Here is a 16952-nt window from a genome sequence, read left to right as displayed (position 1 = left end):
CTATACCCCATGGGTCACAAAGAGTTGGACACGATTGAGCGACTAACACTTTCACTTTTTTTTCACTGTTCAAGGCCTATATATTCCAGAAAATGCTTTTATTTACTCTCTCCTCATGTATATATATGAGTCAGTTGGGCTGATAAGCTAGTCTAGCTTATTAGTAGAGTTGCTAGAACAATACAACAGCAATGTCATAGTAGTTACATAATCCAACTACCAGAGTTAAGTCCAGGAATGTGGACTCAAGTCCTAGAGATACAGGTACTGTTGAAACACTTAGCTTTAGATAGGCACTGTTTCCTAGGTGGCACTAGTGGTAAAGAACCCACCTGCAATGCAGGAGACGCAGGAGACCTGGGTTCGACCCTGGGTCGGGAAGATCCCCTGGAGGAGGGCATGGCAACCCACTCAACAGTATTCTTGCCTGGAGAATCCCATGGACAGAGGAGCCCTGTGGCTACAGTCCACAGGGTCGCAAAGAGTCGGACACGACTGAAGTGACTTAGCATGCACATTCAAGGCATTAGGTATGAATGGAATACTTGATCAGCAGAAAAGAGACCACTGTAGGAGACTCTTACCGCTACTCCGATTCTCCAGCTCTGAATGCTTCCCCATTCATTTACAATCACGGCAGAGACTGCTGGGCAGCTGAGGCACCATCACTTCCATATTTCTGACATAACTGTCACTATTTCTGATATTAGCATGAGAATTATATACAAGTAAAAACATCAATAATGCTTGACTTATTCTATATCCAAATCAGGAACCAAGTCCCACTGATTTTTCTTAGATATGTAAAACAATAATGCTCAAGAAGGCTCTGCCCCTCTGCTGGGAAAGAGATCAAACTACTTCACAGAGCAAAGTTTTCCATGAACTGCCTCTGCCTCTCTCTAGTTTCCTCCCTTACCAGACATATCCTGTAGGCTAAAGCCCAGATAAACCGAGTGACTTACCGTTTGACTCACAGCCCCGAAATGTGTGTTGTTTGTCGTGATGTGTCTTACTCAGCCTCATACCTTCAGCACTCAAAAGACAGTTTGTGGGCCCGTATCTGTGGTTGACCAAATTGTTCCTTACATTTGCACAGTGCTATAGAGTCCAAAGCATTGTTCATACATTATCTCACTCTTCTCCAAACAACTCTGCAGTGTAGGTGATTTCACATTATTTTATAGAAGAGAAAAATAGATGTAGAGACATTGAAATGACTTGGCAAGATCAAGTCATTCCAAGCGAGAGACCAAGAAAAACCCTGGTCTTCTGGCCTCTAAATTTCATTCCCTTTCAGTATGTTGAAAACATGGTATCCAGAAACATGGGGAGAAATTCACTTGGAAGGAACAGAAAACTCTACTTGATGTTAGGAATGAAAAGACAAAATCACAAACCACAAATTATAGTTTTAAATTCAAATAATTGGCAAAGTAGAACAGCTGACTTACTAATTTCCTGCTACTGCCACGCATGGAAGAACTTGTTGAAACACAGCAACAATCCAGGCCCTATTTACCTTTTGAGGACACAACTGAAAACCGAGAATCAAAGATTTTCACACACCTCAAATGTGGGGAAGTCTACCGTTAATGCACTTTATTAAAATGCTCTTGATTGCAAAGCCTATTTCCTTTTAGTGTAGATACATTTCTAAAAAGCTTGGTTATGACAAACACAATGAAGGCTACATGTGGTTTGTATATATTCCCAATCCTAGAACACTGCATATGTAGTAGGTGCTCAATAAATACTCTGCAACTTGTTTTTCAGGGCTGTATGATTAGTGCTATATATCCACATTGCTGAAATGGTTGGATGTTGATTACATCTTGATTTAGCTACCATACAAGGATTCCCTGCTGCCAGGCCCAAGTACCACTTAGGTCTCCCTATCACAAGGAGTAGAGACATTAAAGAATCACAGTCAACTGACCAAGTGTGGATCCAAAGCATGTTTTAGTCACTACCTCAGTGGTCATTTTGCAGTAGGCTGTCCACGAAAGTGACAGCTGTGTTGGATCTCGTCGTTGGGTTGAAAAATCCAAGATTAAAATATTCTCCTTGGGCTTGTTTGTGGTGATGTTTCACCCTTCCAAAGTAGAAGACAGGAAGGAAGTTGAGGTGCTAAATGATGGTCAAATTTAAACTTTTAAGACAAAATTTATATATCTAGCGGGGTTTTGTAACACAGATATTGTAGCTTTGTAAAGCCGACACTGAAGACCTTTACTTTAAGACCTTTACTCCAAAGTTCTAGTCTTCAAGCCTGTCGGCTCTTCTGTCAAACACTGTATGATAGATACTAAATATTAGCACATAAGACACTAAAAAATAGAGAGAGTCTAATGGAGAGAAGACTTGAGTTACTCAGTGGGCCTGGAACCCTGGCCCACTTTCTCATCTTTACGAGTGCTACCATCACCTCCCATCACCACCACCCGCTGCCACCCAGTGGGTTGTAAGGGGAGAAGTTGGATAAAATGAGGGCAAGATGTGTGGCACACGTGATGGAGACATCATTTGGCACCTCAATGATCATACAGTTTGGGCGATAAAATCTTGGTTGGGAATCGTGAGTAATTTCAAATGTCTTTGTTCTAGACATCCTCACTTGGCATCTCAACAATCCTAAAGTCTGGGCAATAAAACCTTGGTTGGGAATCTTGGTACTTTAAAACATCTTGAAGATTTGCTCTAGCACTAAACTCATAGAATTCACTGGAGGAGAACAAGCAGGCCACACAAAATAGTGTATGATATTGTTTAAGGCTATTCCATGTACAGACATATAAGGTTCATAAAATTTTTATGGGAAGACAATGCAAATGCTAATAATCTGAGAGTCCTGTGGTGTAGATCAAAACAATGACAAGAAAATCTGGGTGATGATATAAAAACAATTGGAAATGGCTAGCTAGACTATACCACATGTCCAGGTTATATTCAGAAGTCAAGCCTAAGGCAAAAACCGAAAAAAGTTAGAATTGCTCTTGAAAAACGTGCCACGAAGACAATACTATTTGTCAATAAAGCAACACAACAGCCAGATTTTCTCTCTGGCAACCCAGATTATGTAGTTGGTTGTATCCGTGGTCATAATGTTTGGATGGTATGTCTCTTTGAACACCAGGAAAGAATTATGCTCAGTGTCTTTCAGTATGGAGGAAATCAATCACCAGGTGAATTGCAAATGCACAATTCTCATCTCATGGTGGTTTGAGGGTGTAAATTTCTTGAGTATAACAAGTGGAGCTGGTTGTATTATTTAAATAAATGAGTAATGATTTATTTATGGTTAAGTGCACATAGCTAAGTTTTATGTGTGTATGAATGGCACTATTTTTATTTTAGAAATGACCACTTGCATATGGCTCCATTTTTCAGCAACTGGAAAAAAAAAAATCACAAACACCAAACTTCTGAACCAGGGTCTGTAACTGAAAAATCTCATTTAGAATTGTAACCTACTACATATAAACAAAACTAGGAACTCAAGAAATACTTGGAGTAACAGGCAAATTTGGCCTTGGAGTACAGAATGAAACAGGGCAAAGGCTAATAAGAGTTTTGCCAAGAGAATGCACTGGTCATAGCCAACACTCTCTTCCAATAACACAAGAAAATACTCTACATATGGACATCACCAGATGGTCAACACCAAAATCAGATTGATTATATTCTTTGCAGCCAGAGATGGAGAAGCTCTATACAGTCAGCAAAAACAAGACTGGGAGCTGACTGTGGCTCAGATCATGAACTCCTTATTGCCAAATTCAGACTTAAATTGAAGTAGGGAAAACCACTAGGCCATTCAGGTATGACCTAAATCAAATCCCTTACGATTATACAGTGGAAGCGACAAATATGATTCAAGGGGTTAGATTTGATAGAGTGCCTGATGAACTATGGACAGAGGTTCGTGACATTGTACAGGAGGCAGGGATCAAAAATATCCCAAAGAAAAAAAATGTAAAAAGGCACAATGGCTGTCTGAGGAGGCCTTACAAATAGCTGAGAAAAGAAGAGAAGAGAAAGGCAAAGGAGAAAAGGAAGGATATACCCATCTGAATGCAGAGTTCCAAAGAATAGCAAGGAGAGATAGAAAGCCTTCCTCAGTGATCAGAGCAAAGAAACAGAGGAAAACAACAGAATGGGAAAGTCTAGAGATCTCAAGAAAATTAGAGATACCAAGGGAACATTTCATGCAAAGATGGGCTCAATAAAGGACAGAAATGGTATGGACCTAACAGAAGCAGAAGCTATTAAGAGGTGGCAAGAATACACAGAAGTATACAAAAAAGATCTTCATGACCCAGATAACCATGGTGGTGTGATCACTCACCTAGAGCCAGACATCCTGAAATGCAAAGTCAAGTGGGTGTTAGGAAGCATCACTATGAACAAAGCTAGTGGAGGTGATGGAATTCCAGTTGAGCTGTTTCAAATCCTAAATGATGATGCTGGTAAAGTGCTGCACTCAATATGTCAGCCAATTTGGAAACCTCAGCAGTGGCCACACGACTGTAAAAGGTCAGTTTTCATTCCAATACCAAAGAAAGGCAATCCCAAAGAATGCTCAAACTATTGCACAATTGCACTCATCTCACACGCTAGCAAAGTAATGGTCAAAATTCTCCAAATCAGGCTTCAACAATACATGAATCATGAACTTCCAGATGTTCAAGCTGAATTTAGAAAAGGCAGAGGACCCAGAGATCAAGTTGCCAACATCTGTTGGATCCTAGAAAAAGAAAGGGAGTTCCAGAATAACATCTACTTCAGCTTCATTGACTACGCCAAAGCCTTTGACTGTGTGGATCATAAAAGCTGTGGAAAATTCTTCAAGAGATGGGAATACCAGACCACCTTATCTGCCTCCTGAGATATCTGTATGCAGGTCAAGAAGCAACAGTTAGAACTGGACATGGAACAACAGACTAGTTCCAAATCGGGAAAGGAGTACGTCAAGGCTGTATATTGTCGCCCTGCTTATTTAACTTATATGCAGAGTACATCATGTGAAATGCCAGGCTGGATGAAGCACAAGCTGGAATCAAGATTGCTGGATGAAATATCAATAACCTCAGATATGCAGATGACACCACCCTTATGGCAGAAAGTGAAGAACTAAAGAGCCTCTTCATGAAAATCAAAGAGGAGAGTGGAAAAAGTTGGCTTAAAACTCAACATTCAGAAAACGAAGATCATGGCATCTGGTCCCATCACTTCATGGCAAATAGATGGGGAAACACTGCAAACAGTGAGAGACTTTCTTTTCTTGGGCTCCAAAATCACTGCAGATGGTGACTGCAGTGAAATTAGAAGATGCTTGCTCCTTGGAAGAAAAGCTATGACCAACCTAGACAGCATATTAAAAAGCAGAGACATTACTTTCCCAACAAATGTCTGTCTAGTCAAAACTATGGTTTTTCCAATAGTCATGTACGGATGTGAGAGTTGGACTATAAAGAAATCTGAGTGCCGATGAATTGATACTTTTGAACTGTGGTGCTGGAGAAGCCTCTTGAGAGTCCCTTGGATTGCAAGGAAATCCAACCAGTCCATCCTAAAGGCATCAGTCCTGGGTGTTCATTGGAAGGACTGATGCTGAAGCTGAAACTCCAATACTTTGGCCACCTGATGCGAAGAACTGACTCATTTGAAAGACCCTGATGCTGGGAAAGATTGAAGGTGGAGGAGAAGGGGAGGACAGAGGATGAGATGGCTGGATGGCAGCACTGACTCAATGGACATGAGTTTGGGTAAACTCTGGGAGATGGTGATGCACAGGGAGGCCTGGCGTGCTGCGGTCCATGGGGTTGCAAAGAGTCGGACACGACTAAGTGACCAAACATACATACATACACACATGTATATGTGTGTATATACAGTACATAGAGATACATACATACACATATATATATGTGAAAAGATTAAAAAAAAATTTACCTTTATTACATCCTATGTATTTGGGTCTATTCCATTCTGTTAAATTTTTTTTAGATAACAACTCAGTAGTTTCCTTGATGCCCAACTGGGGTTACAACCTATAGTCTGAAGAGCATTCAACTGGAGTATTTCAAGCTCTTAACTAACTGAGAATTACGTAGGATTATGTAGGTCTGTACCTGGGGGTTAAGAAAAACAACCAAGCAAGCACATTTGTCCATAATATTTTAATACTTTTCCACTTTTAAATACTGGTTTTAATTTTGTGATTGTAACATGGAAGATCCAACTTTATTATTTTTTAAAAACATCATCAGGATCATAAAGCTATTTAGAATAGTTACACTCTACACACTCCCAAGGTACGTAAAATGATTATGTTTTGAGTTGTAGATGAACAATGACAATAATCCAAATATACTGTCTGTACAACTTCTGGATGAAATACTGGTGAAAAGTGTTTAACTGGACAACAACTAATAAGTTTAAAGATAACCAGCACAATTTCACAAGAGAACCAGCTCAGCCCAACTAAAATTTTCTCAATAGCAATGGACACTGATGTTTCAGAGGAGTACAAATTAGTTGATGAAACTGAACAAATGGGAACCTCATTCCTCCTTTTCCTTCTTTTGTATTCTTACAGCCCTCCCAGTCACCACCCTCCTTGGTCTGGCTCCCCCTGTGGCGAACCCAAATCAAGAGCTGCTATGATATAACCTCTACCTCACAACCAGGATTCCTGAATTCCAAGTGAAACACCATGCTCTCCTGAACTGTACAGTGGGAACTCAGGGACAAACCCCTCATCGCCAGTACTTCTCATGTTTCTATCACAGTACAAAAGAGCAACTGAGTAGAAAAGAGTAAAATCTTTTTTTTTTTTTTTGGCTTGGGGAAGAGAAGTAGGAAATAACTGTAGATAAGAAAACATCATGTATATTCAGCATGTTGGAATTAGCCATATGGAAATAATTCTAGAGAGGGTCTAGTACCTTTAGCGGTACTAAAGGGCTAGTACCGCTCCAAATTTTGATTTCTTTTAAACTTCTTTCGTATTCCCTAACTCATTTTCTAAATCTGGTTGGGCAGGATTAACCCTAGTGAAGTTCCAGTGCAATTATCTGAGGATAAAACATACATTTTTCTTTTCTTTTTTTAATACAAATATTTTTAGTGTAATCATTTTATTTACAGAATAAATTGCATTAACATTTAGTGCAAATGCAACTAATGAAGATTTATACACTGCTCTGTAAACTGTCCATACCTTCGTAAAATAAAGCTATCCAATTTAGTCATGATAGTTACCAGAAATGGTGAACAGAGAAACATTTATAGTGGGCATATAGAATATTTTTGAAGATTCCCATCAGTCGCTATGGTGAATAAACCTTCCCTCCCCAACCCTCCCATCCCAACTGCGGAACTGATTGTAAAATAAAATACACATTTGAGGTATAAATTTTTCTTTTTTAAACATCATGATATAAAATGTTAACGGTGATGTAGTAAACTGATAAGATAATTTGTTTTATTTGCCTTAACTAGCATTACCACCATATAGGCACTTCTCCACATAGTCAAATTATGAATGGCATTTTTCTGTAATAAGGCATATTCCATGCACATCATTTAGAGAAAGGTAAACTAAAAAATAGAAAAGATTTATGGAGCATGAAATCTGTGTGCATGTAATGTGAGCATATGCTTTATATGTATTTTTCTCTCTGTACAGAATAATAAATACCACTATATCTGATGCAAGTAATTAACTTCCAGGATTGTGTATATTAAGTGATCAGACTAATCCCATCATTAAGTTATCACCTTGCATTTATCATTAAGACTCCACTACCATGTATGAAATATATACAGGACATGTTCCACATGACATGACTTTCTGCTTTACAAAATGGGTCTGGTTTCTGTGTTTCTACAGAGATGAACAAGTCAGCAAAGCATCTACAAAATGCCTCTGATTTATGTAAGCACACTTGTGTATAAACAAAATGAAGATTCTGAAGTGGGCAGTCATTTTCTACTTCAATGAGTTCCATTCCCTGCCTCAACTCCATGTGTCAAGGTTTTCAAAGAGGCCTAAAACTAAAAAAGGTATTTTACATTTAACTTCTTACAGCAACTAAAGATAGAATTTCAGTTTGAATCACACGGACTTCTTTTCTGCCCTGCTAAAGTTTCTGACCAAGAGGCAAACAGGAGTGATACCCACATTTTCTATGCCTATCTTGTAACACAGCTTTTAAACTGACCCAAATTAGAAGAACAAACAAACATACGTTACTGAATACTAGAAATATTGAATCAAATGTCAAACAGCGAGATTTGCTGGAACAAGTAATACCGTATGTCCTCTCACATGTGTCAGGAAAACATGAGATCATTTTATTCTGACCGTTTTACCAGAAAGTAGTTTATACCTAGTAAGGCTGTACAGGTTGAACAGGTGTTTCTGTTTGGAGGCAGGCAGAACCAATTCAGGAATTACCAAATTGTGTTTGTAACAAACTGAAAAAAATCTGTAGCACACAGTACACAACTAAAAATACAATAGAAATATAAAGGTATCTGGAGAAAAAAATAAAGCTTTTCACTCTTTCTCCATCAGAACCAAGGTTCTTCATGGGAGTAAGACTATAGAAAAGGCGAAATCACACGTTGACAGCCCTCAGTTATTAAGAGACACTGTATATAACAACATGAATTATTATAGAAATCAGCAGCAACGAATTCTATGATTATACAAAGCAAAAAAGTCAAAAAATTCCAGACACAGACTTGACTGTGGGCCTAAAAAAGAACCCCATCCAGGCCTCCTGCGCACAGAAAGCGCGTGCCCACGTGCGTCCAACTTGTGTGCTTTTCTTCTGCGCACAGAACCTGATGCGACTGAGGGTCTCAGGCCGGACCACAGTAAATTAAAAATTCTGAAAAGGTTTCCGAAAATTAAAGCATCAATTCCTAGTTGTGATTCAAAGTTGATTTTTTTCTCTTTTAGGAGCAAGCAAATAAAAATATAGCCATATACATGTAATTTTACATGTATTTATAGTTAAATGCTGAGCAAGGAGATCTAGCAGAAGACAGCTAGTGTTAAGATGTTCAGCTTTGCTATTGCGGTATTTTCTTCATTTTTGAACACAAGGCCAAGGTGTTGGGCCACATACAAGGCTATAGATCCTACGTTCCAGCTTAGAGCATTCAATTTTGTTTTTTAACTTTTTTCCTCCAACATGGAATGTCACACAGCCTTGCTTCAGTCACTGTAGGAAAGAAAATAACAAGTAAAACATTCAGTACTATATGACCGCTAACAGCTGCGGGACTACCAGAAGAGACTTCTCCTTCCTTCTGAATCCATGGCATGCACAGAATCTTTAGTTTTATATTTTAAGGATTTTTCACCTTAAGGAATATAAAATTAGTAACTTTACATATTTGAAATGTATCATCAGAAAAGAAGGCATAAGAAATCTTGTGAAGGCTAGAAAAAATTAAGAAAGACAATGTGCTACAGGAGGCGAAAAGGGAATCAAGCAGAGGTCTCTGGATCTGTACCCCACAAACTGACTTCCTTTGTCGTAGTGTTCAATATAAACTGTGCTATACAGTATCAAGAATTTACCTAGGCTATGAGAAAGAGGTCTGCCTTATCTTAAGAAATACCTTGTCAAACGAGTTTAAGAGTTCTAAGTATATCTGGGCCTCACTAACTCTTCATGGAATTTCTCTAGAGATGATACACACTATTGAAAGTTACTATTTCTCCATCATCAAACTAATAATGTTAGCTTTCCTAAGGTTTCGATGCTAGGATCCAGTTCATACATACATCTCCCAAAATTATTATGAAACAAACTGTTACTTTAGGTAAATGAAGATTCAATGTAGGTAAAGGAAAATATGATTTTCTGTCAGAAAGAAGCTCAATCTGGACTCAAAGAGACCAGTTCTGTCTTTACACACACACATACACAGTATAAGATATTCTAAAAATAGTGCATTTAGGTACTACACTTAGGCTTTAAGAGAACCCTTCAAAGGGCAGACTTTGTCTCAAACACTAACCATTTAGAGAAGTAAGACCAGAACCTGTTTAACATTTTCATGTAACCTATTTTCCTGGGAAAAGCTACATATCTGGGACTTCCATGCAATAATCCCTGTGTTGGTGTCTGAAAGTAAATTAAGTTTTTTTTTTTTTTAAAAAGAAGTAACACAGTATAAACAGAATCAGAAACCAGACTTAATTATACAAGCAGTTCTCAACTGGATGAAAAGATGCTGGAACTCATGTGTAACAAGAGGACAATACGTTTTTTTGGCCGTGCCATGTGGCTTGTGGAATCTCAGTTCCCCGACCAGGGACCGAACCTGGGCCAGGGCGGTGAGAGCACTAGGCCAGCGGGGAACTCCCAAGAGGACTATAATTTAAATTGCACTGGGAGAATATTTCTCACCTATCGAGTTGGAAAAAATCAGAAAGGTTTACTTCCTACATTGTGTGAGTGTCAGAGAAATAGTACTTCCGACATGTTACTGCTGGTGAGATGGTAAATTAATACAACCTCTACAGAGGGCACTCTCTGAATTACAAATGCGCAAGACCTCTGAAGTGCCAGCAGTGTAATTTACTCACAAACTAAACAACATATGAATATGACTGCAATACTGTCTGCTCCTGCAAAAGCCAGAAGCAACTTTAACATCTGCAAGTGGAGAACTGGTTAGATAAATGTATGTGCACCCACACAACACAGCCATAAAAAAGAATAGAGCAGCTCTGCACCGATGAGGAAAGACCTTCAAGATAAAGCGTAAAAAAGCAAGACGCAGAACCCCACCTACAGCATGCAGCCTTTTACCAACAACAACAAAGGGGTGTGTGGCAGGAATACACCTGTATCTGCTTATTCAGGTGAAAATAAAACACTTCTGGAAAAACACAAGAAACTACTAGTAGCACCTATACACTTTGGTATGTGGGGGTATGTGGTGATGGTGCAAAACTGGGTGATTAGGAGACAGGGGATAAATTTTACTGTGTATCTTCTCAAACCTTTGACTTCTGAGCCATGTTAAGATACCACTTATTTAAAAAAAAAAAAAAAACACATAACGACTTCAGTGCCTAGCGCAAGATAATCAGGGCAGCATTATTTGACAATAAAAATATGGAACCAGCCAGACATTAACATGGGCCAGTGCTTAATAAATTCTACAACATTTATACAACAGATGTTAAAAGAAAGATATAGTTTTATATGTCTCATATCTTTCTATGTACTAATAGTCAAGATATATTAAATAGAAAAAGCAAGCTGCAAGACAATACTCTGGAAAAAAAGAAAATCAAAGACATATGTCAGTACATACATACAAGTCTGGAAGAATATACAAAAAACCTGAAAGTATTTTCTGGGAAGGGAGAAATAAGGGAATGTGTGCTTACTTATTATGTCTGCAAGAGCCACGTTAATCAAATAAAGTTTTAAAAAGGGATAAAATACATTTTCCAGTACCTGTTAATACTAGAACAAAATAGGTTTTCCTGCAGTTTTTTCTTGTACGTAAGAAGTGAAACGCTTTAGAAACTTTGGATACTCTCGCTTTGCCACTGCCCTTAACACCGAGGCTGGTGCCCATCCTCCAGGGTTTACTGTGAGACAAAGGAAAATGAAAGCTGTTAAGGTAATTCCCCAAACACGTGCAAAGCACTCATTTTGTTCCTCTGCTCTAAAAAAAAATTCCTCACACTGAAACAGCACCTCTTAAAAAGACCACTCAGTCCTTAGTACTGTACCACCCACCAGATGAGAACAGGTAACAAGTTAGAAAGCATTTATTACTGTTCTAAAATGTTCCTGGTTCCCCGAACTATATGCAAATCCTAGTGCAGCAGCACGTCAGCTTACTAAAGGCCGATTTACTCATTAAACTCCATTATAATCAAACAGTAACCTGCTCAGGCTAACTGTCTCTGTAAACATACCAGCAATGACGGGTCTGTATAAAGAAGGTTTGAACATTTGATTAGAGGGACTCTAGTTTACTGCAGGTAGGAGATGGGTGGAGTGAGGAACCATTAAAAGTGATGAACAGGACTGTCCAGCACTAGGCCAGTGTGAAATAAATGTATCACTAGCAGCTACTAAAGGACAAGGGAACAAAGATTTAGAAAACTAAAAAGTCTGACAATAAGAAAAAGAACTATTCACCTGAAACTAGCACAATATTTTACATCAACTATTATTTTACAAAAAACCCAAAATTATAAAGTAAAAAAGAAGAAAACAATTTCCAGTAATCCAACAACCAAGCAACAAGTCAGTATTAGCATTTCTTTTTAACTTTTCATATGTACATATTTTATTTTTTTAAAATTTACTGAAATGGTATTTTATATGCTTTCTCTCACCCCACTTAAGTTATAAACATTTTTCTAAGTCACTAAATGGTCTTTGAAAATTTTGGAAAAAAAGAAGTATTTATTTCCTTTCTCACTGTTGCTTATATTCCTAATTATACAAATATTCTATAAGAGACATATATCTAATAAAATGGTTCTTAAAACTGTACATGTAATAGTGATCTAAAGATGAAGTTCACAAATTTGCCTTTCCAGCCCCAGCTTCAGAAATTCTGATACAGTAGTTATTCAGACATGTATATTTTGAAAGAGTCCCAGTAATTTTTATATATTTCTCCAAATTAAAAATTACTAAATCTAATGGATAAAAACTAAAATGACATTTGTAAATAGTATTTGTCCAAACTGTCAGTTATCATGTAGATCATAATAAAAACATCCATATGACCAAACACCAAAAACAAAATACATACCATTGGCCACGTATGTAATCTTGCATAGAATGTTGTCCCTGCTAATCTCCTGGTTTCCCTCTGGGGGGCTCACCAAGGTCTGACAAATCAAAGCAACATTTATTTTGGCACGGACACATCGATTGTTTAGCTGCCAAAAGAAAAAATAACAACACCAGTGTAGCAGATATCCAGTATTTTGTAACCTCTTTTGGTCTAATCCTACATTATGTTAACCAAAACTATAACTCATCATCTCCAACAAAATCTTGTAAGCACCAATGAGGAATACATGCCAATGTCTGAATGCTGGGAGGCAGCAACTGTGGAGTGTGGGGTTGAAGTTACTTGAATGGATTAAAGGTTGCATTGTCACAAAGCTAGAAAAAAAATTTGTGTATGAAAAATGATAATAGTCTTGCATTGAATATAAATAATACTCCAAGCATGTGAAGATGTGATCATTTGCGATGTTACTAAGAAAAAAGTATATACATTAATACATCTTTTGAAGTATTGGAAAGGAAAAAAGTACTCTATATTCTTTATCACATCACTTTTTGTAAGTATTAAATATACTCTTGTTCATTTTTCTATGTTCTGTTTTATAGCCTTAAGAAGTGTTTCAAACATTTCTGGATGTATAAAATAAGAGTAAATGCCCTACATGGTTTGATGCTGTACTACACATAAAACTGTGTGCATACATTATCTCTTGAAAAAACAAAAAGAAGAATAGATGCCAAGCTGATTTGACATCAGGAACGTTTTCCCTCCTCCTAAGTAGTAAAAGTAGCTAAAACGAGGTAGAAACCACAGAAGTTTTGCCTGCAGTTGATCATGGCTTGAGGCAACTGTGACAAGCAGCCTACCCAGTGACCCATCAGCTGTGTCACAGAACCTCAAGAGGAAAGGAAAACAGTCCTGCTGGGATGTTCATGGCGTGACTGCTGCTCTCAGAAAACACTACTGGCTGCACTCTTCCAAGAAGCCAACTTTAATAAACAAAAATTTGAGAAGCATTATCAAATCTTTATGTGTGGTGTGTGGATCGCTTCTGCCCTATGCTGTGTTGTGTATTTAACTTTATATTGCACAATTATAACACGTTTATACACCATACTTACAGGAGCACTGCTGTGATCTACAGAGAAATTACAAACTATCCAAGTCTCTGGGTCATTTTCATTCAAAGCTGGTATCTTGCGAATGGCAGAAAGATATAAGACGTCCCGCTGAGAAGCTGGCCACACTCTCTATGGAAGAAGTACACATCTTTTCAAAGTCTGAACTCCGTTTTTGGTTTTCTTTTTGGCTGCGCCACCCACTCCAGTTTTCTTGGGCTTCCCTGATAGCTCAGTTGGTAAAGACTCTGCCTGCAATGTGGGAAACCTGGGTTTGATTCCTGGGTTGGGAAGATCCCCTGAAGAAGGGAAAGGCTTCCCACTCCAGTATTCTGGCCTGGAGAATTTCATGGACTGTACTGTCCATGGGGTCATAAAGAGTTGGCCACGACTGAGTGACTTTCACACAGCATGCAGCATCTTAGCTCCTGAATGAGGGATCGAGTTTTAACCACTGGACTGTCAAGGGAAGTCCTGAAAATTTGAACTACCATTTATTTACATTTAATAAGGAACTAACAAAGAAACAAATGCAAGACTAATAAAATGTTTTAGTATAAGGTAATATCTGTCAGATTTTAAATGGAAAGCACCTACCAAAGGATCTGATTATGAAAAATGAGTTAATGGCTCTGCAGAATACACCAAAAGAATAACGTTGTTATTTATAGTTCTCTTTAAATTTGGTAACATATACATAACATAAAATGCTATAATTCTAAGTGTACAATTGACTGGTCTTAATTATTTTTATAATGTTACGTAAACGCCACCACTTATTCTAAATGTGTCATCACTCCCAACAGAAAATCTGTACCCATTAAGCAATCATTCCCCATCAGCCCCTCCCACAGCCATGAAACCATTTTTAAGTACAGTACTATGCCTCTGTTTTAACTGTTCAGAGCAAAGAAGATGTTCCACTGATATAAAAATCATATCTGAAGAATTTGATTGAATCTTCCAGCTTCATGGTATGCAAGGAAAAACATACTGTTGAAATGACACGGAATCTAGGTCTCTGCAAACTGGACTACATACTTTTAAATGAGAGAAAATATGCACAGAGTCTTTCCTGGTTGCTAAATTTAATAAATAGTCAACAACTCGGTGTTAATACAACCCAAATCATTTGCAAAGTGAAATGGTTCATCTTTTAAAGACACAAAATGTCATGAAGTTTATGACAGTAGTGCTGGGCAAATCTATGTGATGCCATTAAACAAATGAAAATGTGGCCATATTAGAACTAATGAAGGCAAATAAGGATGATGATGAGACAGAAATTTGAAGAGAATGACTTCAGTATCAAGAGATGAGTAGCGCTCTTTAAGACTGTATTATGAAAGAAGCCAAATCTAAAAAGAAAGAATTCTATTATTACTGGAAAAGTGATAAGGTAAGTGAAAGTTGTTCAGTCGTGTCCGACTTTTTGCGACCCCATGGACTATACAGTTCATGGAATTTTCCAGGCCAGAATACTGGAGTGGATGGCTTTTCCTTTCTCCAGGGGATCTTCCCAACCCAGGGATCGAACCCAGGTCTCCCACATTGCAGGTGGATTCTTTACCAGGGGAGCCACATGGGGAAGCCCAAGAATACTGGAATGGGTAGCTTCTCTCTTCTCCAGTGGATGTTTCTGACCCAGGAATCGAGCCAGGGTCTCTCCTACATTGCAGGCAGATTCTTTACCAGCTAAGCTACCAGGGAAGCCCTATTATTACTGGATTTTGTTGAAAAAATTATGCCAGGACAATTCATTTATTCAACTAACTATAATTGTAACTTAAATTCTGTTATATGTAAGATACATTACTTAAATAATCTTTTAGTTTTCCAGAAATAATCCTAATATGACCTATATATTCCTCCCCTCCATCTACTATTTAACAAGCAAAATAATTTCTGCAGGCCATTTTCCAGGACCAATTATCTTTAGAAAATAAGAGCCTTCTGATTCTAAACGACTGGTCATTTATTTTCACTGCAAATAAAGAGCGACCAATATTTTAAAGTCTATTAAATTTCAGACTCTACTTTAACCCCCTAAATCAGTAAGTTAAAACAGAATCTTCATTGTTACGCCTTTCTTGAGTAGCTGTCATGTAAATGAAGCCTAAGTCAGAGTCATTAAATACTACATGCCTCAGGTAACAAGACTAGCTCAAGAAACACATAACAAAACTGGAAATATGATCAAATATTCAACTCAATTAAAAATTATTTTAAAGAGAAAAATGAAGTACTTACTGAATCATCATGTTTCTTATATAACATACAAAACTGCTTTTGGTGGATCACTCCAAAATTTTAATTTATTATTGTTTATTCAACATAATATTTGGCAATGTTAAGAACGGACATAGAGCAGAGTAAGGTAAGACAAATATTCTCTAATTTACACATTTAGATTAAGAGAGGAAGAAATGAAGTGAAAGGAAACCAATTTAAATGACAATGTTTCTTTGTGTTCTGGGGCAAGACCAACAACCTCTCAATAGCTGATGCTTAGCAATTTATCCTTGATATCAGATTTAGATCATGTTCACTTTTGAGTCTTAACACAGACTAATAACATACTTTCCATTCTCCTATTACTGTCCCAGGAAATCAATTCATATTTAGTCACTCATTTATTTCCTCTAGAAACTAGATACTAGAAAAACATTTAAATAGATTTCAGTACTTTCTTCTCCAGACTTACTATATATCTTCATCTAACATAATGTTTTAGATATTTTTCAGGTTTGTATTTGCACCCATTTCTGCTTTAAAGCAGAAACGTTTAAACAATCTGATTTACTTTTCGAATACATGAAATTTGTGATTAATAAAGTCTTTGAATCTTTTTGTGCAACTTAATTTCCTGCCAAATGTTACTTTAGAGAATATTTTATATGTCTCTGTTCAAACTACGCTGGAATCCTTCTGGGATTAAAAGATACTTACCTTGTGAGTTTGATAAATGATGATTGCATTATCAGCTAATGTTTCCACCACATGAAAGTTTTCTATAGTTGCTGCAATGAA

General features: G+C 37.5%; 1 protein-coding gene across 3 annotated transcripts in view; it reads right to left on the bottom strand.

Annotated features, from left to right (window-relative positions):
- Positions 1-6167: 6167 nt before the first annotated feature.
- CERT1 (ceramide transporter 1) overlaps positions 6168-16952 on the bottom strand; it is a 122203-nt gene continuing 111418 nt past the window's right edge. For all 3 annotated transcript variants that reach the window (XM_061158153.1, XM_061158152.1, XM_061158150.1), the window contains 5 exons: positions 16872-16942; positions 13926-14054; positions 12820-12949; positions 11499-11635; positions 6168-9239 (listed from right to left, as the gene is read on the bottom strand). In XM_061158153.1, the coding sequence (XP_061014136.1) occupies positions 11508-11635; positions 12820-12949; positions 13926-14054; positions 16872-16942 (458 nt within the window). In that variant the 3' untranslated portion in view covers positions 6168-9239; positions 11499-11507. The remainder of the gene's footprint in view (positions 9240-11498; positions 11636-12819; positions 12950-13925; positions 14055-16871; positions 16943-16952) is intronic.

The sequence above is a fragment of the Dama dama genome, chromosome 12 (genome assembly GCF_033118175.1).
Source record: "Dama dama isolate Ldn47 chromosome 12, ASM3311817v1, whole genome shotgun sequence".
NCBI lineage: Eukaryota > Metazoa > Chordata > Mammalia > Artiodactyla > Cervidae > Dama > Dama dama.
Note: the sequence above shows the minus strand (reverse complement) of the source record. Positions and strands in the feature narration are given on the sequence as shown.